Genomic DNA, 27,202 nt, shown 5'->3' with positions numbered 1-27,202 from the left:
GGGTGAGGGGGCGGGGCGGAGGGCGACGGGCTCCGGCACAGCGTGCTGCCCGCACGGCGGCGGCCCGGCCGGGCCCTGCCGGCGCCCGATGGAGGCGGCGCGGAGCTGTAACGGGTACGCGCGGCCCGAGAGGCCGCCGCCCTCCGCGGGCGCCGAGACGCCGCGCGTCCCCCCCGGCGGCAGCGGGAACGGCTGGCGGGGCGAGCGGCCCCGCAGCGAGGAGGACAACGAGCTGAGCCTGCCCAGCCTGGCGGCCGCCTACACCACCATCCTGCGCTCGCTGGGCGAGGACCCCGAGCGGCAGGGGCTGCTGAAGACGCCCTGGAGGGCCGCCACCGCCATGCAGTTCTTCACCAAGGGCTACCAGGAGACCATCTCGGGTAGGGAGCGCTGCCCGGGGGGGCTCCGGGCCGGGGGGGCTTCGCTGCTAGCTTAAACGGCCACCGCCCCTGCCCTGCCGCCGCGCCGCCCCTCCGGTGCCCCCCGCCAGTGAGTCCCCAGCGGGGTGGCCTGGCGGCACCTGGGGTCTCTTCGCACCCTCCTTCCCCCCATTTCTTTTTGTTTCAAGTCCGCGCCGGTAGCGTTCGCATTCTGTCATAAACTTCAGCGCTCCCGGCTGGGGCGGCGGCGTCGCTTCCCCCCGGGGCGGTGCGCGGCTCCCTCAGCCCCCGCGGGCCGTGAGCGGCGCCGGGCCGGTTGCGTGTGCCCGGCCAAGGGCCTGCCCCGCCGGTGCTTTTGTTGGGGTGAGCTTCTTCAAAGGTAGGAATGAAACTTGGGGAAGCGAGATGAGGAGGTTAGGGAGACCCCTGCCGCGCCTCAGGGCCCCAGGAGCCAGAGTGGGTGCGGGGGGGCGCCTCGGGTCTTCTCCCCTTGCTGGCTGCGGGCAGGAGGGGAGGGACTGGGTGGGATTTGTTCTCACCGCCAGCAACTCCGGAGTTTTCCCTTCCAGTGCAGGGTGAATCCTACTTGAAAATTTAGGTTTTCCATCCATTTTTCCTCTTAGCCTTTCCACTAAAGGCTGTACCCAGTACAAACAGTAAAAAAGGGCTTGGTAAGCTGAGGAATTCCCCAGTAAAAGGCAAGTTCCTGTCAGTGCATGAGGGATGCAAATGCTGTCGGCCAAGATCTTCAAATGTGACTCAGAAGGAGCCGATCATGTTCCGCTCTCCGGAGTACAGCGCTGGTGTGTTGAGCCTGCCCCAGAACCGCGCTGGTGTGTTGCGGTTGAATGAAGAGGCTGAACTGTGCCGATGGCTGGCATCAGGGAGCTCCTGCATACGCATCAGAGCCTCTTCGGAATGCACTGTGCTTCAGCTTCAAGGTTGGCTTTGTGTTTAGTTTCTGTTTCACTTCCCAGCTGTTGGCTCTTCTGAAATCAGATTGAGTGTAACTTCCAGCATTAACTTATTCGTGACCAGCTCATAGTTGTGTGCCAGCATTGTGTCCTAGCTTCTCCCTAGAGGAGTGGCATTTCTTTTGCCTTTCAGATCAAACTAGGTTTTCGGGTTCAGATCTGGAAATGGGCTCTGGGCTGCAATGGCCGTTCTTGTACCTCTCTTCTTTTAGTCCCGCTGCATGCTGTGTTTGAGTTGGTTTCATCAGGGTCTCACAGAATTAGCCTTTGTCTACTGGGAATAACTTACTTGGGGATTGCATGTGTCTCTACTGCTGTAAAACACAGGATGTCTCTCAGTCATCCTGCCAGTCTCTAGCAGAAGGATTTTCTTTTAGTGATAGTTCCTGAACACAGATTTCTGTGCTGAACCTGGATGAGGCTGCTGCCCCTCTTAGTCCTCTCTCATCTTGCTGCCAGTTTTGGTGTGGAGCGGCATGTTCCCTTAAGGTTTTTTTAATAGTTTTTTTCTGCTTCAATGTGGATTCTCTGGGATTAAGCAGAGTAGTTCTGGATTGTCCCTTCCTGAATATCCATACCAATTATATTCAAGAGTAGAAAGCATCACTGCTAGCTGCTGTACTATTGGGCTGCTTTTTTTGTTTTCTTTCTGAGAAATAGAACGAAGCTGTGATACTAACATTCTTTCCTGTGCCAGGTGCGGAATCCTTTTACTTTCTACCTGCTCACTGCTGCCTGTACAATGCCCAGCTTCCAGGCTTCCCACTCTTACTAGCCAAACAGAAGACAGAGCTGTAGCTGAAGGGCAGGTCTGCAGCAGCTAGGAAAACAACTAGTGGATGAGGAATTGGCTGGGAAAGTTGGTATGGAAATAACTTCTGGGGAGAGTTTTCAATCCATCTTGAAACCTAAAGGCTTTGGGAACAAGGCTAGCGGTGGGACTGTGGCTTCTGCTACTTGTCTCTGCTGTAGTTCCCCTTGTGCTGTTAACTTGGTTATACTAGTACAACTGCCTGCCTAGCCAGGCTGTGAACTAGACAGGAATAAATTATCTTGTAAAAGAAATAATTTTACAAAAAAACTAAACCCCCCCCCACCTCAACAAAAAGCAGCCTTCACCTCTTGTTTTTGCAGTTTTATTTTGCAGCTTATTCAGCTCCTTATGTGGAACTGTCTGGATAGGCAGAGGTCGAAGCAGTGATTTACATGGTGTATGTTGGGGTGTTCAAGTTTACCCCTCAACAGGCAGAGGACAACAGATAGTTACAATAGCTGTAAGTCCCATTTTTTCATAAAAGGTTTCTTAACTAAAAGCGCTGTGGTGGTGACTGTAGAAACACAAAGCTGGAAGCAGTGTGTGTGGCAATAAGCACTTGTTCTCAGCTGGCCCTAGTTAAGCTCACAACCTGTGCTAGTATGTGGAAGTGTTGCCAGGCTGTACAACCAGAAAAGAGTGGCAAAGATGAGCCAAGGTAGTGAGTGTTAGTACAGTTGCAGGCTTTAAAATCAGCCTTCTGGGTTTGTGTGCTTGAGTATCTGCCTTGGGTAGGCAGGAGAAAAGCAGTTCATTTTTGATGGAATATTAAAATGCCATACACAAACACAAAAATGATATAATATATAAATCCTGAATTATGAAATATAGCGAAGGTTGGAGGGTGTAAACTTGCAAATACACTAGTGGCAGGAGGTCTTCAGTGTTTAATGTGCTTGACTTGAGCCTCACTTACTGTGAAAATGTGGGGGTTCCGTGGTTGGTAGCACAACTAAGCTACCTGACTACCTGGAATGCTGCCCACTGCCCTCAGAGGTTAGTGGTTTGAGTGATGCCTTGTATTTACCTGTCACTAAATACTTTTGAGTGCAGTCAGGTTGCTGGAAGCTTTTGGGTACAGTGAGGGATGATGGTCTTACCTGCCCTGCAGCAATCTGTTCTCTGTGGCGGCGTTGGAGAAGACCAAGTGGTGTGAGTGTGGGGGAGTTTGGCTTAAGGAACCTGTAAAGCTTTTGGAAGCTGCTGAGCTGATGGGTGGTTCCGCAGGGTCAGCTGATGGGTATTGTTTTTCTTTTGGAGCCTTGATTGATAATTCACACTTAAAGAACAAACACCCTCAGCAAGCTTGTGGATGACACAGAGATGAGTGGTGCAGTTGACATGCCTGAAGGATGGGATGCCATCCAGAGGGTCCTGGACAGGCTCAAGAAGTGGGCCCATGTGAAGCTCATGAAGTTCAACGAGGCCAAGTGCAAGCTTCTGCACACTGGGTCAAAGCAACCCCTGGTATCAGTACGGTCTGGGGGATGAAAGGATTGAGCAGCCTTGTTGAGAAGGACCTGGGGGTGTTGGTGGATGAAAAGCTGGACGTGACTCAGCAATGTGTGCTTGCCAGCCCAGAAAGCCAACTACATCCTGGGCTGCATCAAAAGTGGTGTGACGAGCAGGTCAAGGGAAGGGATTCCACTCGGAGACCCCACCTGCAGCACTGCATCCAGGTCTGGGGTCCTCAGCAGAGGAAACACAAGGACCTGCTGGAGCGAGTCCAGAGGAGGCCACGGAGTTGCTCAGAGGGCTGGAGCCCCTCTGCTGTGGAGATGGGCTGAGGGAATTGCAGTTGTCTGGCCTGGAGAAGAGAAGGCTCTGGGCAAATGTTATCGTAGCCTTTCAATACTTAAAGGGGCTTACAAGAAAGGTGGAGACAGACTTTTTAGTAGGGTCTGTAGTGACAGGACAAGGAGGAAAGGCTTTAAACTGAAGGAGGGCAGGTATAGATTAGATATTGGGAAGAAATTTTTTACACTGAGTGTGGTGAGACACTGGCACAGGTTGCCTGGAGAGATGGTAGATGACCCATCCCTGGAAACATTCAAGGTCAGGTTGGATGGGGCTCTGAGCAACCTGATCAAGTTGCAGATGTCCCTGCTCACTGCAGGGGTGTTGGGACTAGATGGCCTGTAAAGGTCCCTTCCAACCTGAACCATTCTGTGATCTTTTTAGTTACCACATCTCTGAGAACATAACACATTTGGGACATGGTTAAATATGCTGGACATTTGATCTTCTTTCCTGGGTGTTGTCACTTTGCTTCCATGACACCTGATTGTGGTTGTATTTTTGTACTTTCCATGGCTTGACTTTGTAGTGTTGTAGGGAAGGTGACATCTAAATTCTGTCCCTTCTCTCCATTCAGATTTATGCGAGTAGCAGGTGATTCTGCTTTCCAGCTTCCACTGTGTATGTATTTCTGAGCTTGTTTTTGATTGTGGGAAGTAAGTGTTCCTGCTTTACCTGTTAATCATCTTTGCTATCTGTGTTCTGCAGCTGGTCAGTATTGTATTTCAGAGCCATTAGTAGAGTTTACCTGCTAAATGTCTAAATCTGGCTCCTTCTGTTCTTTCTAGATTATGCCTCCTCTCATTAATCTTGGCTTTACTGAAGGTCCCAACCACTGTCTTTAACAAAATGTATTTGTCTTACTTCTATAGTACTAGTCATCAAACTTACATTGGAGTAGCAAGAATGCCTCCAGTGACTTCAAATAAAATCCACCTGGGGACCAGATTAAAAAATGCTAGCAGTTCACACTTGGGCAGCTGTGCAGGCTAACAGCTGTTACAATACATTAAGAGATTTCTGTTGTAAGGATGGCAGAGCAGGGTTTTACTGTTCAGTTTTGTGCAGTGCTTCTGCATGAGCATCCAAGAACGTGTTTTCTTTTCCAGGGTCAGATCTATCAGCTTCATACTTCTGGGAGTAAATTATATTACGAAATGGTACCCTGTCCCCTTGGGTAATACAGGTTCGCAGCAGGACTGTTGATAGCCAGTTGCCTTTAGCATGCTTATAGTTGGTTCAGGCAATTGCTTGCCACAAAAGACTAAATCTTGAGAGATCTGTCTGTCCTTAAAAGGCTTGATGTCATACTCGGAGGTGCTGTCTGTGAATCTATACATAAATACTACAAAGCACAAGTAAACAAGTGAAAAAACGGAAATAGTACCATCTGCGATTTTTTAACTTGTAACTGAAGCTGAAGACTTCAGAATCACCTGCTAAGCAGAGCTAATGGGTAAGTTACAGAAACTGTGTCAGTTACAGTGGATGCCAAGGACGCTAGCTTCAAAAGGTAAATCATAAAGGAGTTGGTTCAGGTTGTGTAATCCTGTAGGAAACACTGGGCACAGGGCTGAACAAGCTGCCTGCATTTGCAGTAGGAAGTTAACTTGTTTTTATCATACATAAGCACTCTTAAGTGGAACAGCATGTTCACTAAACGGTGTACTTGCTGGTAATGGTGGTAGCTGTTAGATGAACAAAGGCTGGGAGAATTCATGGTAGGTGTGTTAACTTTCAAACATATTGGCAGGTTCAGATGTCCTTTCACCATGTTTAATACGGAAATGAAAATTAGAAATAAGAGCAGGAGATAAATTTGCTGTTTGAAAGGCTGCATGTATGCTTTATTTGCCTGGAAGCTAAGTGACTCTACGATGCAGCTTTTATTTTGCCAATAACTAGTTAGGTCTCGTACTGTAGATTAACACCTGCTGAACTGTGTATGTTGCTCTTCCTACGGTGAAAGGTGAAAAAAAAAATGCAACCTTAGTACTCTTTTTCTTCATCTTCTTGTCTGTGTGGATTTGGTATTTTGACAGGTGACAGTGGTGGTGTAACCTCATATTTTTTTCCAGTCCTACTTACTTTGCTGTGGATGAGAGGTGTTAAGCATTGCTATGTAAAAATAGAGAGGCAGTGCCTTAAACAAGGCTGTTCGATCAGCAGCACTGCACTTTGCCAAGAGCTGGTGAGTTACTCCATTCTTTCCTGGAAACAGGGTACTGCTGGTTCTCTTGCTTCTTGTAGATGCAACAGCCTAACCTATTAACTTAAGCATCACCATTATTGTGGTAGGGCTGTGGCTTGTTTCTTGTGAACCCGTGAGTGGGAGATACAGGGTTGTTCAGAGTCAGGTTCTTGGGGTTTTCTTTTTTCAACCTGTATCCCCACGAGTGAAGCCTACCATGCTGAAACAGGTACTTGGTGCAGTGAAATTTCTGCTGGGAAGCAGGACTGTAGGACTTCCCAGGATGATCTCCCCTGCCCACTAATGTTCAGGTAACACTGAGTTAGTTTGGGGTTTTGCTGGGAATTTATTAAATATCTTAACCTCTTGGATCTTGAATATCAAAGGCTTCTGCTCTTTTCATGTTGCTTTTCCAAAGTGTTGTTTCATCTTCTGATTTTTTTTTCCTTTGTTTCAATTTCAGAAAGAAGGGTGGAGGAGGGGACTTTCAGCACCTTCTATGACATAAGGCATTGAAATGGTTATTGCAATCCTGATGCATTTTAATGAGCATCTCCATAACCGTGTTTTCCCTCACATTAATAAACCTCCTGGCAGAGGACAACTTCTAGAACCTAATCTTAGCTTCATCTGAGAGTCTTCAATAACTGATCTTTTATGAATAGACTCGAGTCTCACTGCAGCATGAAAAGTGTCTTACAGGAAACTAAATGGATCTGTACAAATGATGGCCAGAGTTAGTTGAATAGCAATAATACTTTCCTTCCATCTTTGCTTCTATGGAAAGTGCCTTAAATTACACCTCTGGTTCACCTCTCCTCAGGTAACTGAGGAATTAAGCTTTGCTTTGGAAACAACTGTTCCTATCTGAAGTTGAATGTCTGTTTTCAGTGCTTTGGTGTGGCAGTGGTGAAATCTGAAATATTAGCCAAACTTGTAAATTCTTCTGTGCCTGGTATTTCTCTTGTTTCCTGTTAGGAAGGTACGTTGTGGCAAGGAAGCCACATAGTGCATGTTTAATTTTCCCTGCAGCTTTTGAAATCTATTGCCCATTTAAATAATAATCTGGTATCTTAGGCTGTGTCTCTTTCTAGAGCACTTCAAGAGTTCTTGAAGCAAATGGTGTACCTGGACTTAGCAACCTGAAGCAATTAACTTTTCTGCAGCAGTACAAACTCTGTATGATTGAGTGTTTTTATAGCCTGATTCTCTTCTCTATATAAATAATAAATTCCTGGTACCTTTTTAATACTGTAAGGCTGCAATCATTTTCTTGTTTCTTGTCCGGAATATTTTCTCTAACTGCAGTTACACATGGTGTCATCACATGGATAAATAAATAAAAAAAATTGGTTTTGATTCTTACTGCTTACCCAGTAGCAACTGAAAGGTTTTTACAGAAATTTCCTTCCAGATTTAATTCTGACCCTGTAGTCTCGTGGTTTCCCTGCCACGCGTTCAGTTGTTAGGTCATGTCTCCTGCTATCAGTTACCTCTGTCTTCAGAGGAACTTCTTTAGAAAGACGGTTAAAGGTATCTGCCAGCATATCCCAGTTGATTCTGCCTTAGTGAAGGGTTGGCCTTTCATCTCTGGCTTGTGGCAGTGCTGTTCTGGAGTAGCTGCCAAACCATTACCTGTTCCTGGCTCATGCAAGCTCCCCTGCCGTTGGTTTTGGTGTAACTCTGTGTTCCTGGGAAGTACCTGACCTTAACCCGTACTTCAGTTTGTTCAAACTAATGGGTATCAGTGTGGTGTGACTTGCCCTGCCACCCTGATAGGATGTCTGCCTCCTTCCTTGGCCTGAACCCATGCTGCAATGGCCTCGGCTGTCTGCTGGGACTTATGGGTCACTATGGAGAGAGATGGGCTGTCATGAAGATGGTCTGGAGCTCTGTAATGGGTGGCAGGATATGCATTGTCTCTACCAGGATGGATGAGCTCAAGGAACAGTATTGTGGAATCTCTGAGGCTGCTGTCACCCTGTTGACACTGAGGAATCCTCAGTCTGATTGCTCTCTGAAGTGGAGCAGTGAGGTAAATTAGCACCATGGGGAAGTACTTTAACTCATAGTGAGAACAATCTATATCACTTCAGTCTCCTTTGTCCCAGGCATACTAAAAATGGGACATCTGAAGTGCTGTGAAGCTGATGCATTGCTGCTCTGCACAGTGCTGCCACCCTTCATTCCCTTCACCATATGCTGGGTGGGCTTTAGCTTCTTTGGTTGCCAGAGGTGCTTTTGCTTTCTTGTGTCACATTAAAGCCATGCAAATAGTTTCTATAGCAACAGGTCTTTTTGCTTAGCTCTGACGCAAAATCCTGAAAGGTCTTTCTCATTTTGTCTACATCTAATTCTGATTTTTGCTTTTATCAACTCTTTCTGAAGATAAAGGGGGGAAAATTTAATTCTGTTCTTTCAGGAGTTAACTTGCCGTGGGAAGCGACTGTTCAGTTTTAGAGCCCACTGAAGCTTCTACAGCAGGACTTGAACCCTGGGCTGAAGGAAAAATCCGCTGGAATAATCTGGAGAGCACCCCAGTTGTACATGAAATGTTTGTTCTTGTTCCTTTCCTCCTCAGCCATGTATTTTAATTCAAATCTTAGGTTTTCATTAACGTGATGTGTCTAGGCTTAAGGACTTAAGCAGTAAATTCTCTTGACTTTTCTGGGGTAGCGGAGAATGAAAATGGTGTTATTTGCAGTCTCCTTTAGCATATAGACAGGGCTGGGTGGCAGCACTTGGGCACAGCTGTGCCTAATAAAAGCAGAGTGAGGGGAGGTATGGCTCTGGCAGGCCAAGGGGTGATGTAATGAATATGCCCATCTTGCTAGTGGAGGAGATGCTAGTCCTGTTCTACTAGCATGTAGATGGTACTTGGAGGGAGTAAAAGTGTTACCTCCTTTGAGAGGAAGAATTTCTTTTTTGTATTAAGAAAAAGTAGCCTGTTGAGGAGGAGCCCATCTGAGCTGAAGGGGCCTGCCTTTGTCAGGAAACCAAGCTAGTAATATTTACTACTTCTAGCTCTCTTTCCCTCTGAAAGCCCTGTTGACTTCTATGCCTTTGCTTTGAAGATCTTGGTGTCACAGGAGGGAATGGAAAAGATGCTGTTGTATTAGAAGGGCAGGTGAGGAATTTACAGCTGAGAGATACAGCCAGTGTAACAGCCATGTTGCTCTGTGAACTGGGACGTGCCTGGGCAGGGACAACATGACTTCTAGACCTTGCCCTGGGTGGCAAGAGTAAAAGTTTTGGGGCCTCCAAATGAGGAAACTGAAATTAAGCTAGCAAAGCAGGCAGCATGCCCTAGCGGGTAGGATGAAAGAACAGGAAAAGAGGCATGAGTTTTTCGCCTGCTTTGCCTCTGGCCTGGTTAGTCGGAGGCCCCGTTTCCCCTTCTGTCCTCCCAGCTCCGCTGTGTCTCCAGGATGCAGGCTGGACTTGTTGGAGCCCTATTTGATGCCGTTGCAAACTGAATGACTGAAAAAGAATAATAATGGAAGGCAGACAAAGTTAGATAAAATGGTACTGCCTCCCTGCACAAAGTGTTTGAGTCTTTGCCAAACAAGTCCCTCCTGTGTAATTACCGAAAACAATTGCTGCAGTGGGACATAGCACAGCATCTTACAGCTACTTTTACCTAACTGTTTTGTCAGCATAACGCTTGGATTTCAAAGCGGGAGGTGTAGGGATAGGCAGGCTTCAAGCTATGCCTATTTTCAGCAGAGCAAGTGGGACTGGAGCATGATGGGGTGACTGGGGCTCTCAACACTGTGGCCATTTACTTGGGTAGCACCCTTCAATCTCATGTTTTGTTTTACCTTTATCCCCCTGTATCATTTGGCACTTGTGAAGGGGTTACTGGAGGGGCTAACACTAATCTGGTTTCTTCCTTTATGGGCTCTGGCCTTCCTTCTCAAGGAGTAACTGGTGCTGACTTAAAATCAGCACACCTTGCTACAGGCACAGCTGCAGAGGTTATGCGGCTGAGCAGGTATCATCTGTGATCTGGCTGCAAGTTGCTGCTGATAGTAAATAAATCTAAGGTGCAAAATTGGCAGGACCTGTATAAATGAGAAGTGGGAAGCAATCCCACAGCTGTGGTTGTATTCTTGATGCATGGGTCTATTTGCTCACACACCTCTAAAGCTCTCTTGGCTGTGAGGGGCATTGCCCAGACTCCTGTGATGCTGGGCTCTAGGCTAAGAGGAGATATGCAAGAAGGATAATTTTATTATTCCTGAATATTAAATATTCTAAATAAATATAAAAATAATTTTATTATTCCTGAAGTTGCCTGTGCCTTCACAGGTCACTTAACCTTCTTTTTCTCCCAACTTTAAAATAGGGCTTAACGTCCGTCTGCACAATACAGTGTGGCTCTTTAGCATTCCAAATAATTAGGTTCCTTAGATGAAGTTTCTAAGGGTCTGTTAGTATATATTTTATGGATTTACAAGTGTGTATGTGCATATATATGTACATGTATATGAGACTTTGTGGCTGAAGCATCTTTTGTTGTAGCTTTGGCCTTACGCCGTGTCGCATGTTGCCGTGACTCTTAATGAGAATATGGCTGTTTTTGACTGTTCTGAGCAGTCTGCTTTGCGAGTGTGCTGACGTAAATCTATATCTAACATCGGGCTCTGATACGCTCCTGGCAAGGCTGGCGTGAGCCAAGCTGGTGGTCTAATAACAGCAATAGTCACTCTGGAGATGCTTCGTGGATCTGTTTGGATTCTGCTTTAATAACACTGGGCATAGTAGCAGGTTTTGTGAAACCACTGTTTGCCTTTCCGCTGAAGAAATGGCACAGAGTCTGCAGAGTGCACCGAGAGGGAGCTATGGACCCAGGTGGCTGCTCTGTCTCCCCTTCCCTCGCCTCTGAGCCTGCTCTGGCTATTCCTGACTGGATCTGTAGTTATACAACTGTGTGATGCTTCCCATGTAATCAAAATCCTCTCCAGCAGTGTTTGGTGTAAACTAGACTCTAAAATACAAGGAACAAAATCACGTGCCTTTACAGAGTTGTTTCCTGGCCTCTTTCATGGCCCCTGCTCCTGCTCTCTGACCTGATCAAAAGCCTCTGGGGTTCAGCCTTGCTGTCTTGCAGGTTGCCAGCTATTCTCAGGAAAGAACATGCGTCGCAGGCAGAACATCTTGCACACAGTTTCCAGGGTTACCTGTGTAGTGCTGATAGCAAGCAGGAAATTAAAATGCTCCATGATGATGATACGTTATCGACAACAGATGGTGGCCATTAGGTGTACGTGCATGTCAGGGGAAGGCATAAAGGCAAGAAGAGCAGACACAACTATTAGATTTGTGTAATCACCACTGCAGGTGCTAAGCTCCACAGTGGATGAAGCAGGGCAGTGCCTCAACACCCTTGTTCCCCTTCTAGCTATGGTGTATGTGACTCCGGTTCCTGAAAGTAACTGGAAGTCATTGTGGCTTCAAGTTAACTTTTTTTGCGGAGTTCCATGTTTTGATTATCAGGCTTTCTGTGTAGAGCTAGTTCTCTCTTGCTGTTCTCTTCCCCTACCCTGTTATACAGCTCTTCTCTCTTGTCCTTCAGAAGCTTTGGTCTCTTAATTTGAGATTGTTCTACATTTAACCTCTCCGGGCATGGTCCAGCTGCCTGCAATCTGGATGGAGACTATAGTGATCTGCTGTAAACTATGCCAGGATTGCTTGGGCACTCATTGGGGGACCGCTAAATCTGGAAAATCGACTGAGGATCTGTTCTGCTGAGCTCTGAGGATAGCAAAGTGTCACAATCCATGTTCCTTTTCTTACTGAGCTGTCTCTTCCTTCTATCTTTGAGGGTTTCTTCACCTCAACCCTCTGTTAACTCTGAGGTGCAGAGTTAGACCAGAGTATGCATATACATACCTGCTTTCAGTTCAGGACAGCAAATCTCTCCTTGATCTGTGGATACAGAGCTGTCTCTTCAACTTTTGTACACACCTGAACAGCTGCTGGCTGGTGTGCTTCAGGGTGAAATAACAGTATCTTATTTGTGTGCAAAGCCTTCTTGAGGATAGTGAGGCTGGCGCTGAAGTGTTTGAAGAAACCACTGTGACTGCTTAGCTTTTCTAAAACCTCAGGCTCAGCTTCACTTGTGGTATGTGGAAATGCTAATGGAAGCCCACTATGAGATGTGCTCTCCTCCTCAGCACTTGCTTTATCAGCTGTACTTTTAACTGTTCTTAAGACGTCATGTTAATTCTGCAAAGACTAGACTCATTCTAACCTGGGCTCGAACTATTATTTAGATAAAATGTTCTAGGCTGACTCCTGGTGTAGCACGTAGGTAGTCTGACATAGTATTGTGGCAACTGTATGATTGTATGCAAACCAAAGCATACTTGTTGTGTTATTCCTTACTTGCCTCCCATATCTTAACCCTAAACTCTGTAGTTCTGAGAGGGCTATGCTCTTGCTATAAACTTTCTCAAATACTGGCTGGAAGAACCTCCCATGCTTGTGCATTTATTATTTTTTTTAATGCAAATGTTTAATTTCAGATGTTTTGAATGACGCCATCTTTGATGAAGACCATGATGAGATGGTAATTGTGAAGGACATAGACATGTTCTCATTGTGTGAGCATCACCTCGTTCCATTTGTTGGAAAGGTAACTCTTCTTCACAAAACAAATGTGGGAATACACGATAAAAGACCTAAAGTACATGTAAAAGACTTTGTAGCAGTAGCAACAAAGCTTTTAAAGCTATAAGTATTTGCTGCTTACGGCTGTGATTCTAGAAGTTAATTTTCAGAATACAAATAAGGAAGACCTCCTTAATGTGAGTTTTGTTTGGATTTAAGCTCCTAAAATACAACACTAAACCTTTCGTAGTCTAAGTAATCTAATGGTTTCTGACATTTCATATCAAAGCTCTTCTTTGTGAAGCAGCAGCAAGCCTTGAGGGCAGACATCTTGATATTAAACCAGCTCACCCTGCACGCCGGCTCTGTCATGGATTTAGCTTCTGGCTCGGAGCTATCTAGTGCACATTCATCTCGGGAACCCCCCGTGAGTGGAACAAACTTTTGATTAATGGCCCTGTCTGAAATAAGCAAACCCTGTCAGGGAGAGGGTGGTCAGAACTGACTAGCAGGGGGCTGCTTACGTTGGGACTCCCATGAAAGGGGCTGGTGTTTCGGAGGGTGTTGGCATCACAATTTCAACAACTTTGAAAAGAAAATAAAAATTCTCAAGTTAACCACTGTAAATATGGTGAAGAGTTCAGAGTGGGTAGTCCTTTCGGCACATCTCAGCCTCTTTGCTCCCCTACCAGCATAGAAGGATGGAGCTTATTCTGACCCATCTGTTCTACTGTAAAGTATTCACAGGCCAGAGAGTAGCAAGTGATTTTGTTGTCTGTAAAACTTGATCAGTACCACGTATGTTCCAAGTAAACTGTCTCCTCAAAATAAAATATCCAAACAGAAACTAGCTGTTTATTTACTTGAGTCAACTCAATTTCATCTGCTTTCTTTTCTTACTGTTAGTATTTTATATTGGAAGACAAGGTAACTTTTCTGTGCAAGCTTTCTATTTTGCCTGTTATTCTTGGTTACATGTACTGTTTATATTCTCTTCATTACTCCTGTGGCAATGTATGCATTCTTTTTACATCTAGCTGTTTAGCCTGTGTGGTTTGGAGAAATCTCCTCGCAAACACCGAATTGGTCCTGCTCGTATAATGGTCTGGTAAATGACTTGGTATGCCTCTAAATATTCTCAGACTAACCATTCTTCTGTTGGGTATATCAAACAGGCTGCAAATACTGACCAGTAGGTCTTGTATTTGCAGTACTATCTTAAATGAAATAAAGAAATTTGCAAAAGTACTCTGTGGGGAACAGGATTCAACGCTTATTTCTAAGTTATATCTCTCACTTTGAAATGTTTTGTGTCTGAAAAGTGTCAGTGGGGTTGATTACCCAACAGAAGTGATAGGAATGAGCAAGTTAGCCAATAATTAGGTGTACTGTGGTACCTCTAACTGCAGGTACAGCAATACAGGATTCTGAGAGGGGGCCTCTAGGCAAAGTGCTAAGACAGAATCCTACACTGACACTCCCCTACTGTATCTTGGCTAATTTTTCAAGTCTCCGGTACAGTGACACAGATGCTGGTTTATAACATATTATAACTGTAAACCCACTTGAGTTCGGTAGCCTGTGTTGCTTTCTGAAACAAGAAGCTGAATGCCTTTCCCCCACCTTCGTATCTGAGCACTTTTCTACTAAAGAATTACTCCAACTTAGTGCAAATATGTGTTCACTAACAAATCCATATTCGAGCAGGATGGAAGTTGACTTAATCATACAGTGATCTATGGTATTACCAAAGCAGAAAAAAAAAATCAATAAGTGCAGCCTGATTTTAGTGGCTAAGTACTTCTTGCCATCAGAACTTTCCCTGGAAGTACTGTCCCTTCTCCTTCCTACTCCCTAAATCCATTTTAGGTCGTGAAGGAAAAGCGTGTTTATTTTAGACAAATAGTGCTGTGCTGAGTAATAGACTGCTTTTTGTACCCAAATGTAGTAGTACTCTGTAGCATTCCTGAGACTTGGAACATAAGCCTTGACTTGAAGAGTTGTGATTTTTCTCCCCCTCAGAAAACTTACCTGTTCTTCACCAGGACACTGACCTCACCAGGCGTTTACAGTCTCTTAGCTCCACAATTTTTCAGGCTTGCATGGTGGCATGTTCCTCCCACATGCTAAGACTTCTGGACTGTTCCAGACTTAGTTCTGGGGCAAACGCACATCTCATTCTCTATGCATGAGTTTCATATGCATTTGGAAGTGTGGGTTTGATTCTGTTAATGGTTTGTTCTCCTCTGTCTAGGTACATATTGGCTATCTTCCTAACAAACAAGTACTTGGCCTCAGCAAGCTTGCTAGGTAAGTGTTAACGTAATGAAAGTGATACTAATTTGTAAAAAGGATTCCAAGCTGTGCTAACTGTGCTAATCTTTCTAATCTGGTCCCCCTCTAAAGCTCAGTCCACTTTGTGTCCTAGATTTGGATTTAGACCAATCCTTGGCATTATGCTTTCTGTGGAGAGGACAGATAAGTCTTAGAGCTCTGTATGAACTGACACCAGTTCACTGTAGTAGAGCTGTAACGCTTCTGTATGTTCATTCAAAGCATTAGTGTCTCCAGGGAGCACTGAAGCAAGAGGCATGGTCTATGGCAGGCTGGCCACAAAAACCCACGGGGATCTCTAGCTGTTTCTCACTTGTGTGTATTTTGACCGACAAGAACAAAAATCTGCAACTTCCAAACTGTAGATGAACACAGTCTATGGAGAGAAACAGAATCTAAAGCTTTCATCTGTGAGCTGACTCTTCAGATAAATTTGGCATTTCTTTCTTTCGCTTGAGACCTGCTGAGAGCTGTGGGGCAGATTTTATAGATAAGGTTCAGCCTAAGAAACAAAGCAATTATGATACACTTGAGAAATCCATTTGTTATGTAAAACAGCTTTTTCCTCACCAAGTGCTCTTGGATCAGTTGTTGCACTGAATCTTGTTAGGAAGTGACGCTTTCTAGTTCTGGTGAGGAAGGGGATGGTAGATCCCTTCAATAAGCAGCTTATGGCTTATTGGGAAGGGTCTCTCTTGAGAAATGAATCTGAAAAATTGGCTGCAGTACAGAAAGACCACATAGGTTTTTCTTACGCTTTCCCTGATATGTCTGTTAATCTTGCTGTAGTTCCAATAATACGAATGAGAATTAGCCTTGTAAATCTGCATGCCTGCTGGGTTTTCTTAGCAGGTAAGAAATGTGTAGGATACAGCACTACAATGCTTTTAAAGTCAGCTCTGTTCTGTGCTCTGCTTGCACAACAGTGAATTTCATTTGGAAGTGGAAGGGCCCTTGGAGGTCACATCTTTATTAACGTTAACCTCATATTACAGGGAGGCCATCTTCATGTCTTTTAGCAGTGCTTATAGGAGTGGACTTTGCTCTGATTAGAAGGCTGAAACAGGCAGTTCAACGTTTAACTTTTCCTACGTGTTTTCTGTGGCTGCACCTAACTGCTTGAAATTGTAGGATGAGGTTCTGAGATGCCAGCACTGCAGTTGCTGGGTGAAAGACACTGCCTTCTGTAGCTGCTTATGCTTGGGGATGTCTGTGTGGCAGTTCAGGGGCTTGTCTTGTGTTGGCTGGTGTGGCTGGATCTTTTTAAGTGGTGTGGTTTGTTTTGTTTTTCGTAAGTTGGATTTCTGAAGGCGAACATCCTTCCTGAAGAGACTGTCTTTAGCACTTGCTTTCATTTCTGCAGGGCTTGAATGCAGAATTGAGCATCACATTGGAAATACTCATCAGTTGATTTGTGTTTGCTCTGGTTTCTAGTTACCTCTGAATTGCAGATGTAAAAAGGAGCTCAAAACTATCCAGTGATATTTTTTTTTTTTTTTAATGCAAGTGGCAACATGGTGCTAAAAGTGTACAGTTTCCCTACTCTTTATTCTCCATGTAGGAATATGCATGAATATATGCAAGGTTTCCTGTGTTGTGCTTGAAAGGCTGTATCTTGCCTCTTTTTTCAAGTCAGGGTAAAACTCCCATATATTGCAATAATGAAAAGCTTAGATTCGTGTGTAACAAAATGTTCTGGATTCTCACTCGCTTTTGAGTGCTTACTATAAAGAGATTGGTGGGCCAAATAGTGCTTCCCTTTTGTGCCCTATATAATGCAACCAGTGTTCAAACAAAGATTTATGAGGCTGTTGGTACTGTAGGCCTAATCTTTCATAATAGGATTAGTCTAATGTGGTGAGTTTCTGTAGTTGTGGATGACCTGTATTCTGTAAACAAAGATCTTTCTTTGGACTTCAAGCTCAGGCTCGAAAATGATAAGGCAAATAACTGTGTTTATGTAAACATCCTTATAGGACTACTTATGTGCAACACCGGTGTAGCAGTACCTCAGCATCAGCTTGTTTCCAATCTATATATTTAATCTAAAAATTATGTTGCTTTGTTTAGAATAGCTGTAACACAACCATTTCATTTCTGAAGGGCACTTTCTGCATATAATTCTCTTCCCGAAACAGCAGACAAGTCTCGTTGTTAGAAATGTTCCTTGTAACTAATGCCTCAGGCTGCCAGCCGGTGTCTGTTTTTTGTCTAGTCTGACCAGACGGATATTGAAGCTTTCTATAGCAGCTTCTTTACGTGACCACTTGACGTGTAATTAAGCATTTGAGGTTGGCATGAATAACCGATTGAGTCAGAGCAGTTGTAAGACTTTTCTTAAACGTGTGGATTATAGTATTATGGTGATAAATGATGGTAGTATCACTTGCGTTGCCCCACAAGTGGCTTAAATTTGAAGTAATATTTGAGGAGAGCATTAAGGTGATCCCCGCATTGAAATGTGAAGGATGGTGTGATATATGGGTGGAGGGTGTCTGTTTTAAATAAAGACAATTCAGTCTCATTGTTCTTAGTTGGATTTGTGGTTAAAATGCAAGAATTCAAAACATCTCTTGCTCAATTTCAGTAACCTTCTGGGAATCTCAGTATCTGAACTGTCCTTAAACAGCATTTGGTTTAGGTTGAAGCAAAAGGAGGTAGTCTGACCTCTGTTTGAGGATTAGTTTTCAGGGAGTCTTTGGGCATGGATTCCCTTGCAACCATGGGATGCAGGTGGGTGGTGGTACAAGTAATTCAGAAGTAACAGCCCACAGAAGCAGCTTTAGGGAGAATTGCTGGGTTTGCCCCTGAAATAGTCTCTGGGCTTGCAGGTAGGGGAAACCGGTCCCTAAACGCAGTGATGTGGTAGGGGAATTCTTTGAGCACTGCCAGCCAGGGGCAGAGGAGCAGCGTGATGTTGCATGGATTTCCAGGAAGGCTGCAGATCAGTACAGGGTGATCAAATGACACCCTTAACACCAGCATATTTGATAGTGTCGAGTCAATGGTGAAGATCAGACAATGGTCAGATGGGAATAACTAAGCATTGTCTTTTTTTCTTTCTCCTTTAGGATCGTGGAAATATACAGTAGAAGATTACAAGGTGAACAGATGAATTTCTGGGTTTGTTGCATGCACTTCTTTGCTAGCCAGCTCAGGGTACTGATAATTAATTGTGGGTGGACTGTAGCTATGCAAAGTTTAGTGTGAAGAAAACCACTCTTCTTGAAGAGATGTTTCTCGTCTGTCATCTTACTTAGCCTCTGCCTTACAAGTGAAGGGTAACATCAGCCTATGAAAATAGATGTAGGCAGTAACGGATTCGGAGGATAAATGTGCTACAAGATACAGCTGCCAGGAATAACTAAACCAGTTGGATGCTGCTGGAGATGAAGTCTCCTGCAGATAATTTGAGAGATACCTTCAAGATTTCTTATCTGAAGAAACAAAGCGAGAGCTGCCTGCCTGCAGCCCCTGAGAAGTGGAGGAAGTTGCACGACCTGAAGCCTTGGGTTTGGCTCAGTCTGCTCTCATTGTCCTGCAGTTAAATTTCGCCTGTTCTTGGCGACAAAAATCTTGGCGACCTTTAGGTGTCAGATTGGTGAAGACAGGGTGCTAGAGCTGCAGGAAGTAAAGCTTTGCAGGACAATAGAGTCTCTAAATTTGCTCATTTTTTTTTTTTTAATCTCCATTTCCTTTCCTTAAAAAGAGAAACTGTGTGTAGGGAATGAATAATGCAGCAGTAAAGCCAGTGAACAAATACATAAAAACTGAAAGAAAATAGAGAAGGAAGAAAATGTAACTGCATAATAGGAAATGTAAGAGCTGTTACAACAAATCATGGTAATGCAATTCCTGCAAAGGGGTAATGCAAAGTGACTCCCAATATAAACAAGTAAATAAAAGGTCTGTTCCAGGGTACAAAACATAAGATGTGATTTGGTACTAATAAAATTTACTTAGGAAGAGCAGTACTTGTGTGGGTGGTGGGGAACAGGCACACTTGGAAGTGAGGATGTAATATATCGCTATCCAGATAGTGGTGGTGCATTGATGCTAGTCAGATTTAATCCTGACTGAACTCTGTTGTTCTTTCAGTCCAGGAGCGCCTTACCAAACAAATTGCAATAGCTATCACAGAAGCCTTACAGCCTGCTGGAGTTGGAGTGGTTATTGAAGCTACGTAAGTTACTCTGAGCTGTTCTGAGGTAGTGTATAGGCTGGGTGTAACTCCAGCTGTGTGCTACAGAGCTGTTGTGTGTTGCCTCTTTGGCTGTGGTGGCTGTCATGCTTGTTTGAGGCAGAGTGTGAAGCGAAATGGCCTGGGGGTTGGAGCCATGTGAAAGTTGAGGACATACCTGAACCGCTGCAGAGATGTGGCAACTGGCTGTGCGGTCAGCCGTCCCAGTTGCGCTGGGTCTGTGCCTCAGGGCACCTTCTACTTGCTCAAGTAGAGCAAAGCTTGGGACTAGCAACAGGCATGTCCCTGTGATCAGAGTGCACATTGGAAAGGTGGGATTTTCCTAGGATCACAGGAGAGAAGACAGTGCTCAGGGGCTGGGAATTTGACTTTATTTTCTGTAGAGGACAGCTGAGGTACTGCTGATAGTTGTGCATTCTGGATATGGAGGTTTTGTTATTTCCCCAGAATTTAACATGACCGTGTAAGAAAGGTCTCTCCTTGTGGGATTACTTTTTTCTTTTGAGTATGCCTGACTTACTGATTCCCCTCCCATTTCTTCTAGGCATATGTGTATGGTAATGCGTGGGGTACAGAAAATGAACAGTAAAACAGTAACCAGCACAATGTTGGGGGTATTCCGGGAAGATCCAAAGACCCGTGAAGAATTCTTGACACTCATCAGGAGCTGAAACTGTGTTATTCTCTAAATGCACTCTGGAGATTGTTCTGTCCAGTGTCGCTGTCTGTTCTTACTTGTTCCTACATCTCACTTTTAAACTAAATTGTTGTGAATTGTTGTCATAGTCTTTGTGAAGTAAGAGACTTCTGATGGCAAATGAAAAATGTAATGATGAGGTAGGCTCCTCCTGGATTTCCAATGATGCTGATGTCACAGGATTACAAGCTACAAGTAGGGTTTTGGAAATGTTTTTCAACCCACAATGCAGAATATGCTGGTGTTGAGAGAGAAGTGGGGCTTGGGAGTGAAATGGATATTTATGGAAATAATTATGTTTATTAGAATAAATATGGAGCAGCACAAGAAACACCTGCAAGTCTGTGGATCCTTTGTAGGACCACTTACGCTGCAGATACTGTACTGCTGCTGAAAAGGATGGTCCTGAATTCTCTCTGACTGTATTTTATTACAAGTCCTACAGTGGCTGTTTAAGTATCTAGATATATATGTTATACCTCTTTGAGATGTTACCTCTGGTGGTGTTTTATATTCTTGCTAGTATTAATGCTCCTTTTTTTGATTGTGGGTGGGTTTTTTTTGTTTGAGAAATTTAAAACACATTTTTCCTAGCCTCCTAACATGCAAGGAATTAGCTTCTAAATTATTTGGGACACTGTTTTATCTCAATGTAAAGGGGTTTATGCACCTTTTTTGCTGTGCCTCAGAATGTCTGACCACTTTCACTGTCAATTTCTTGCTATTTTTAAGCAAACTTACGGGGGGAGGAGAAAAACCCCAGATTCTGTCTGCAAAGTGCTAAAATATCCAAAGAGGTTTTTAATGGTATTTATTATTTTGAGCTTCCCTTGGATTTCCATGGGTTAGACAGAGAAGCTAAAACTAGTCATAATCTGAAAATGGAAGACTTCTCTTCAAGCATTTAAAGACTTGTCTCATAAATTTTGGACCAAAGGGGTGAGCACTGAAATCCTGAACACAGCACATTGTACCCCTCCTGCCTGATGGCAGGTCGTTTCAGGGCAAAGTAACCTGAAATGACAACAACTTATTTCATAAGAGCAATTGAGAAAAGCATTTCCAGGGCCATCAAAATTAATTAAACCACATTTTTCTGTTTATGTAGCAACCTCTGTATGTGGCAGTATTGGTACAAAAAGTTTCAGTCGGCTGGACTTGACTGAACTTCTTATACTTTGTTACAATTTTAATGGGTGTTTTGTAACTCTTAATTGGGAAAACATGAGATACAAATGAAAACCACCCTTCTCAAACTAAGCACAGGAGGCAAAACTTAAAAAATAAAATGTCAGCCAGGGTGTCAGATGCCCACAATGCATGTTCCCACAGTCGTATCTGCTTTGGCGAATATGAATCCAAGATGTTCTGTATGCTAACCTAAAAGGCAGTTCCTGGTCTGGCAAGCTGGATCTTACCAACATTCCTGTCTCTTGCCTCAACCCATGTTGGAAATGAAATGAAAATTAAGTTCTGGCAAATTTCCATTGGGCCTAAAGGACTTCCAAGAACAACCACCTCATGTGTTTAATAATACTCATTTTACCTTGACCTTAACAGCATTATTGGAAAAATCTTTTATCCTCCGTTCTGGATTCTGTAGAGTTTAGGTGCTATAGCAGTGTTTGTCTGCTAGTGTAAACAAGCTGTGTGGTACACATTTATAAAATACACTAACTCTATGGCATTTGTTTTCCTTAAATGATTGAGAGCAGACCTTTTCAGTTCAGTATATGTTTCAAATATCCAGCTGAAAAGCCTTAAATCTTTCTTGCCTGAAAAAAAAAAAAAGAGTAAAACTCTTTCTCTTTTTAGCTCAACAACTGGAAGGAGAATTTGGTGACTGCACTAGTACATTTGTTTCTCTTTGCCTATTTAGTTTGGAAAGTAAAAAGTCTCTGTAAAAGACTGTCTTGCTCCTGAGGTAATGAAAAGGTTGTGTTTTAACCACTTATCTCTGTTCAGGATAAAGTTCACATTGCACCACCACTGTTTTTTTTTATTTCCATGCGACCTGTAGTCCTTAAAACATACCTCTCTATACTTGTGGCCTTGGATTTTGTTCGCCTTTTTTTTTGTCGTTGTAAGACTTGGTGCATTTTTTTGAACATTAGTATTGTTCAAATACATGAGCTTTAACTACACCCAGTGTGTATATATGTATAGTACGTACAGCCTGCTGTTGTACCACAAAAGTCCATTGTCTCTAAAATATTAAAGCACAGTATTATCCTTTGGAATGGTAGCATCCTTGGTGACTTGTAGGTGATGGCATCGCACAAGGAGGTGGCACAAGCTCCGTCTCCTTGGGTGGGGGTTGTTTCTATGCTAGCAGGTGCTCCAAGCCTATGATGAGATGTTGGATTGCTGTTGTCCCCAGATGAGTTGTTTGACTGGGCAGCAAAAAACCCATGAGGTACGGTGTCACCTTCTTCTGTCACTACTTACCTTGTTGCCAGAGGAATCATTGGCAAATCTGTTGGGGCAGGGAAGGTGGGAGGCAGTGACTGCTGTGGAGTGGCTGCTGAATTTATCGAGCCTCGCGTGGGCTTGTAGCCCTCTTGGGCACTTCTGGATGCCTCATCACACTTCACTGAGGAAATACCTGGTTTGTGGCCAAATGTTCAAATTGCCTGAACAGATATATCCTAACAGCAGGTGTGATGCAGGTGCAACAAGAGACCTCAAAGCTGAAGTCTTGGTTGGGTCTCCCCACGGTGTACCACGCATAGCAATGAGCTCAGCCTGTGCTGGCAGAAGCTGCACTGCTCTTTCAGGGAGCGAGGCTGTCTTCAAGGCTCCTGCTGCCGTCCAGCCTCTCTGCTGGCCTCGCAGGATGCAGGTATTGCTGAGATTCAGGGAAAAAAATTAAACTCTACAGATCCCAGACTCCTGGGGAGCATTGTAGCCGACAGGTAGTGTAGAGGGAAGAGGGGCTGTGTGGGCTGTGTGTGGCTGTGCTTGTACACCCAGGGACAGCATTCAGCCACCCTGTTGGGTCTCATCACCCCGAGTCACCAGAAGCAAAGCAGGCTCTGCCTGTGTGTGCTGGGGAAGTCCCTTTGTAGCCCTTTTACACTTAATGTTTGCTCTCCAGTGTTGCCAGGCGGTTTGAAGGGGCAGGCGGTGTCTGTGCTGTGGTTGGAGCTGTGACTTCCAAGTGCTCGGGGCCAGGCTGGATGGAGCTTGGAGCAACCTGGTCTGGTGGAAGGTGTCCCTGCCCGTGGCTGGGGGTTGGAACTAGGTGATCTTTAAGGTCCCTTCCAACCCAACCCAGTCTATGATTCTATAACTGCACCAACAGGTGAGTGTGACCACCTGCAAGCTGCCAACCTCTGGCAGGAGCCCTCATCAGCCTGTGTTGGCCCTGGCTTTTCTGCTGCCCGGATGAGAAAAGGAGAGAAAAAAGATAACGTTAAACGCCTATATGAAAATTAACTCTATCACAGCCAAATCCAGCACAGCTTCTTTAATCTCTTACCTACTTCGCTATGCTGAAGCACATGATAAACCAAGCAACCAGAGAAGTTTTTGGGCTGCAGGCGGCGATGGGGAATCCGCTGGTACAGTGTGGCTTTGTGGGTGAACGCTGTGGCAGTCTGCAGTGGAGAAGGAATAATGAATGAAAGTCCCCTCCAGCCCTTCATGCGTTTTTTTTTCCAAATGGTCCATCCTATTGGGAAATAACCCTCCTGGGAAGCCCCAGGAGCATTGTCAAGAATAGTCTTTGTCATGAAGCTGAGTTACTTCTGTCTTTCTCACGGTTGTATATTAAAACTGGTGATTGTGGTGGAAAATGGCCTGTTTGTCAAAACAGGCATTTCTGCAAGAAATGTGCCATTCCCTGCTTTTTTTTTTTTTTTTTGAGGTGTGGGATTGGGAAGGAACTTCCCTGGCTTTGTGATCATGGGAAAATCTGCTTTCATTGGACTGAAAAAATATTCAGCTTGAAAGTGTTTACAGCTTGAAAGTGTTTACAGCTCAAAACGGAAAACCAGAAGAAAGCAAAAATCAAATTGTGAAAGAACCAAAATCTGTTATTAAGGTGACATCCTACCATCCACAGCCTACCATGATTCCCACGTGCTTCATCACGTGCTCTATTCATTTCTGATACCCTCTGGTGGTATGTGTTGCTTCTCAGGTTTTTTTTCCTCAAGAGTCCCCTGTATAAGCAGCTTCTTTGCATTTTTCCTATCACTGTGGTTTACTTTTGGGTGTCTCCCATCATCTCCTGCACATGTGCTGCAGAGTGACCGGTCAACAAGGCCCTGTGCTATGCCCATCCAGAGTCCTTGGCACAGGTTCTGTGGTCCTCTCCTTGTGTTCTACCTCTAGGTGCAGGTTTATCCTTTGGTTCGTGCAACTTTTCTCAGCTAGGAGCCCTGAGAGGTGGTTAGTCCTGTTTATCTCGTGGTGTGAAGAAGTGGCCTTGGTTCCTTTTATGCTGTGGATTGAATTCCCTACTGAGACCTGGCTGGTGGGTTGCTTGCCCTGCCAGCATGTCCCAGCTGGCCCTGGTCTGGGAGCTTGCTGGAGGTGGGAATGCTTCTGGAAACCCTGGGCAGATATCTCCTGCCCACCTGCATTGCTTGTGACTGGAGCTCATGCCTGCCTTTGGGCATTTACTCAAAATAGGCTTTTTCCAGCCAAAAGTCCACCTTCTGACTGACTTCAGCGGCTGCAGTCAAGGGCTCTAATCATCCTGGAGGCTTTATGCAGCCATCGTAACCTTCCAGCAGCTCTTAGTTGCTTAACGAGCTCAAATTGCTCATTACCTGGCCTCTGGTTTCTGCCCCTGCGCTCTCGAGTGAGCTGTGGGTGTTGGGAAAGAGCCCCCCGTCAGCCGTGCCCTTTGAGCTTTGGCTGAGACCTTCTGCTGAACTTGGGGAAATAACCTTTATGAAAAGCTTTGCCTTCCAGTTGTGTTTAAAGTTGCAGTTGTGATTCAGTAGGTGGGAGGATATACAACATTAAAGCTCTTTTTAATTAAAAAGTCTTGGGCTGGGCTGTTAAAAGGGACAGGAAATGTATCACAAGTATTCGAAGAAATGTTGCTAAAATAACCCCAAAAACACAATCCTGAGGAATTGATCTTTTTTGAACAACTTTGCATTGTTGTTTTGGTGTTGGAGCTTTGCAGGGGCAGTTCGGGCAGAGTGGACGGTGCCACGTTACCTGTTTGCTTTGCTGCTCCATACTGAGATTGCAACAGTAAAGCAAAGGTTAAAAATCCACCTAAGAGCGGGTGGCTGAGCTACACAGGCCTGTAAACTATTCTAGAAGTGCTAAGGCAAACAACAGTGGTACTTCTTTTCCCTGAGATGGATGAATGCCACCAAAGGAGCATTGCTGGGGTGGGTGCCCACCACCCAACCTTCACGTGTGACCTGGGGAACCCCTTACCGGGTGCTATGGGGGATGTTCATGGCTCCACTCCGTCCTGCCCTGGCCATCAGTGCTCATACACCCTCTCGGCATCCTGCTGTTCCCCCGGAGAAGCTGTATCTCACCATACAGCATTTCTTTAGCTCCCTTGTCCTGTAACACCTGCAGCAGCCGTGCACCAAGCTGATGGAGAGCTGTGGGGGTGGGTGGAGGAGGTGACGGCCGCCACTCCAGCCAGGACATGCTGTAGCGCATTGATGCATAGGAAGAAAGCAAAATTTTTTTCCTGTATAATTAACGTTATCAGCATCCAACATTAGCAACATTGTTATGAGCAGATTAGCCAAGGGGGGTATCTTGAAGGTAAAACAAATGGTAAATTTGTTTTTACCTATTATTTTTATCTCCTGCAGAGAGCAAGGGCTCATCCTTTGCATGCATTTTCCACTCTAGCCAGCATTATTGCAGGTTGTGTGGCTTATAGATAGGTTATTGGAATACGTAAACATCATTCCCATTGGTTTCCCCTTCATAATATACTCCCAGGGTACATTTAGGATCTCTGTTTGTTTTTAAAGTTGTGTAGGGTGACAGCCCTCAGCACTGTGTAAATGCTTCCTACCAGGACCCAAATCAGCATAGCTGCGAGCGGGTGCCCCTCAGGTCTGGGCTTATCTCCATTGCTCGTCACCTGGGGAGATAAACTGGGAGGGAAATGGGTGCAGCTGGAAGAGAGAATGAGAAGGACCTGTTGAACCTTGAGAAGACTGAGAGGGGATCTCATCAATGCCTACAAATATCTTAGGGACGGAGCCAGGCTCTTCTCAGTGGTGCCCAGTGACAGGACAAGGGGCAACGGGCACACGCTGCAACACGGGGAGTTCCACCTGAATGTGAGGAAAAACGTCTTTACCGTGAGGGTGCCGGAGCGCTGGGCCGGGCCGCCCAGAGAGGCGGTGGGGTCTCCTTCTCTGGAGACATCCAAACCCGCCTGGGCTGTGCAGCCCGCTCTAGGAGACCCTGCTTGAGCAGGGGGTTGGGCTGGGTGAGCTCCAGAGGTCCCTTCCAGCCCCACCAGGCTGGGGTCCTGTGAGGGGAAAGGTTTTTGTAGGGAGGCAGCAGCAGCAGGAGGGGGATCTGGCAGGGGCTTTGGAAGTGGCCAGGCTGCGGCTGGGTGATGCTCAAGGTCAGTGATGCGGGGAGAGGGGAAAGGGGCCGGGCTGGGTCCCAGCCTCTGCGGCCGCTGCCCGGGGACACACAGTCTGTGGCTCCCTCTGCTGAGCCCGGCTCTGAGCTCTGCTTGCCGCAGGAGAGGAGCAAGAGCTCTCATGGAAGCTGGAAAGGCTTTTCAGGGAGACCAGGTGGTCACCCCGATGCCAGGCTGGGGGTATGGGGGGTGGGAGAGGGGCACCCAGCCCCTCTGCTGCATCCTGCTCCTGGATGATGCCACCCTGGGGAGCAAACACCTGCCTGCAACACCTCTTTGCAGGGATGGGGATGGAGCTGGTTTGTCAAAAAGCAGGGGCTAACCTGCCAGGATGATTTTTTTTTTTTAAATTATTATTTAAAATTGGCCAAAAAAATCTATTTTCTGTAGAGAAGTGGGAATTCTGGTGGAGCTGGGCAATTTCTCTTCTGACCAGGCTTGGTCAGTGGGATGTTTTCTTAGAGAAAAGAGGGAAAATGCTGCTTTGCTCTTCCAGGCACTCGCAGGCTGTAAGCACGGCTCTGCTGCCTGCCCAGAGCACCACTGCCGGCCTCAGCTTTGCCTGTGGGGAAGCCACAGTCCGTCCTTCTCTGACTGCTCCCTT

General features: G+C 45.3%; 1 protein-coding gene across 1 annotated transcript; it reads left to right on the top strand.

The window, feature by feature from the left end:
• GCH1 (GTP cyclohydrolase 1) lies at positions 1-22,243 on the top strand. Its single transcript, XM_056346002.1, has 6 exons — positions 1-380; positions 12,687-12,796; positions 15,026-15,081; positions 18,177-18,208; positions 19,204-19,288; positions 19,851-22,243. Exons 1-6 carry the CDS (start codon positions 89-91, stop codon positions 19,975-19,977), a joined length of 702 nt encoding a protein of 233 aa, XP_056201977.1. The 5' UTR covers positions 1-88; the 3' UTR covers positions 19,978-22,243.
• Positions 22,244-27,202: the final 4,959 nt, after the last annotated feature.

The sequence above is a fragment of the Falco biarmicus genome, chromosome 7, assembly GCF_023638135.1.
Source record: "Falco biarmicus isolate bFalBia1 chromosome 7, bFalBia1.pri, whole genome shotgun sequence".
NCBI lineage: Eukaryota > Metazoa > Chordata > Aves > Falconiformes > Falconidae > Falco > Falco biarmicus.
The sequence above is the reverse complement of the archived record's forward strand: the minus strand, read 5'-3'. Positions and strand labels throughout refer to the sequence as shown.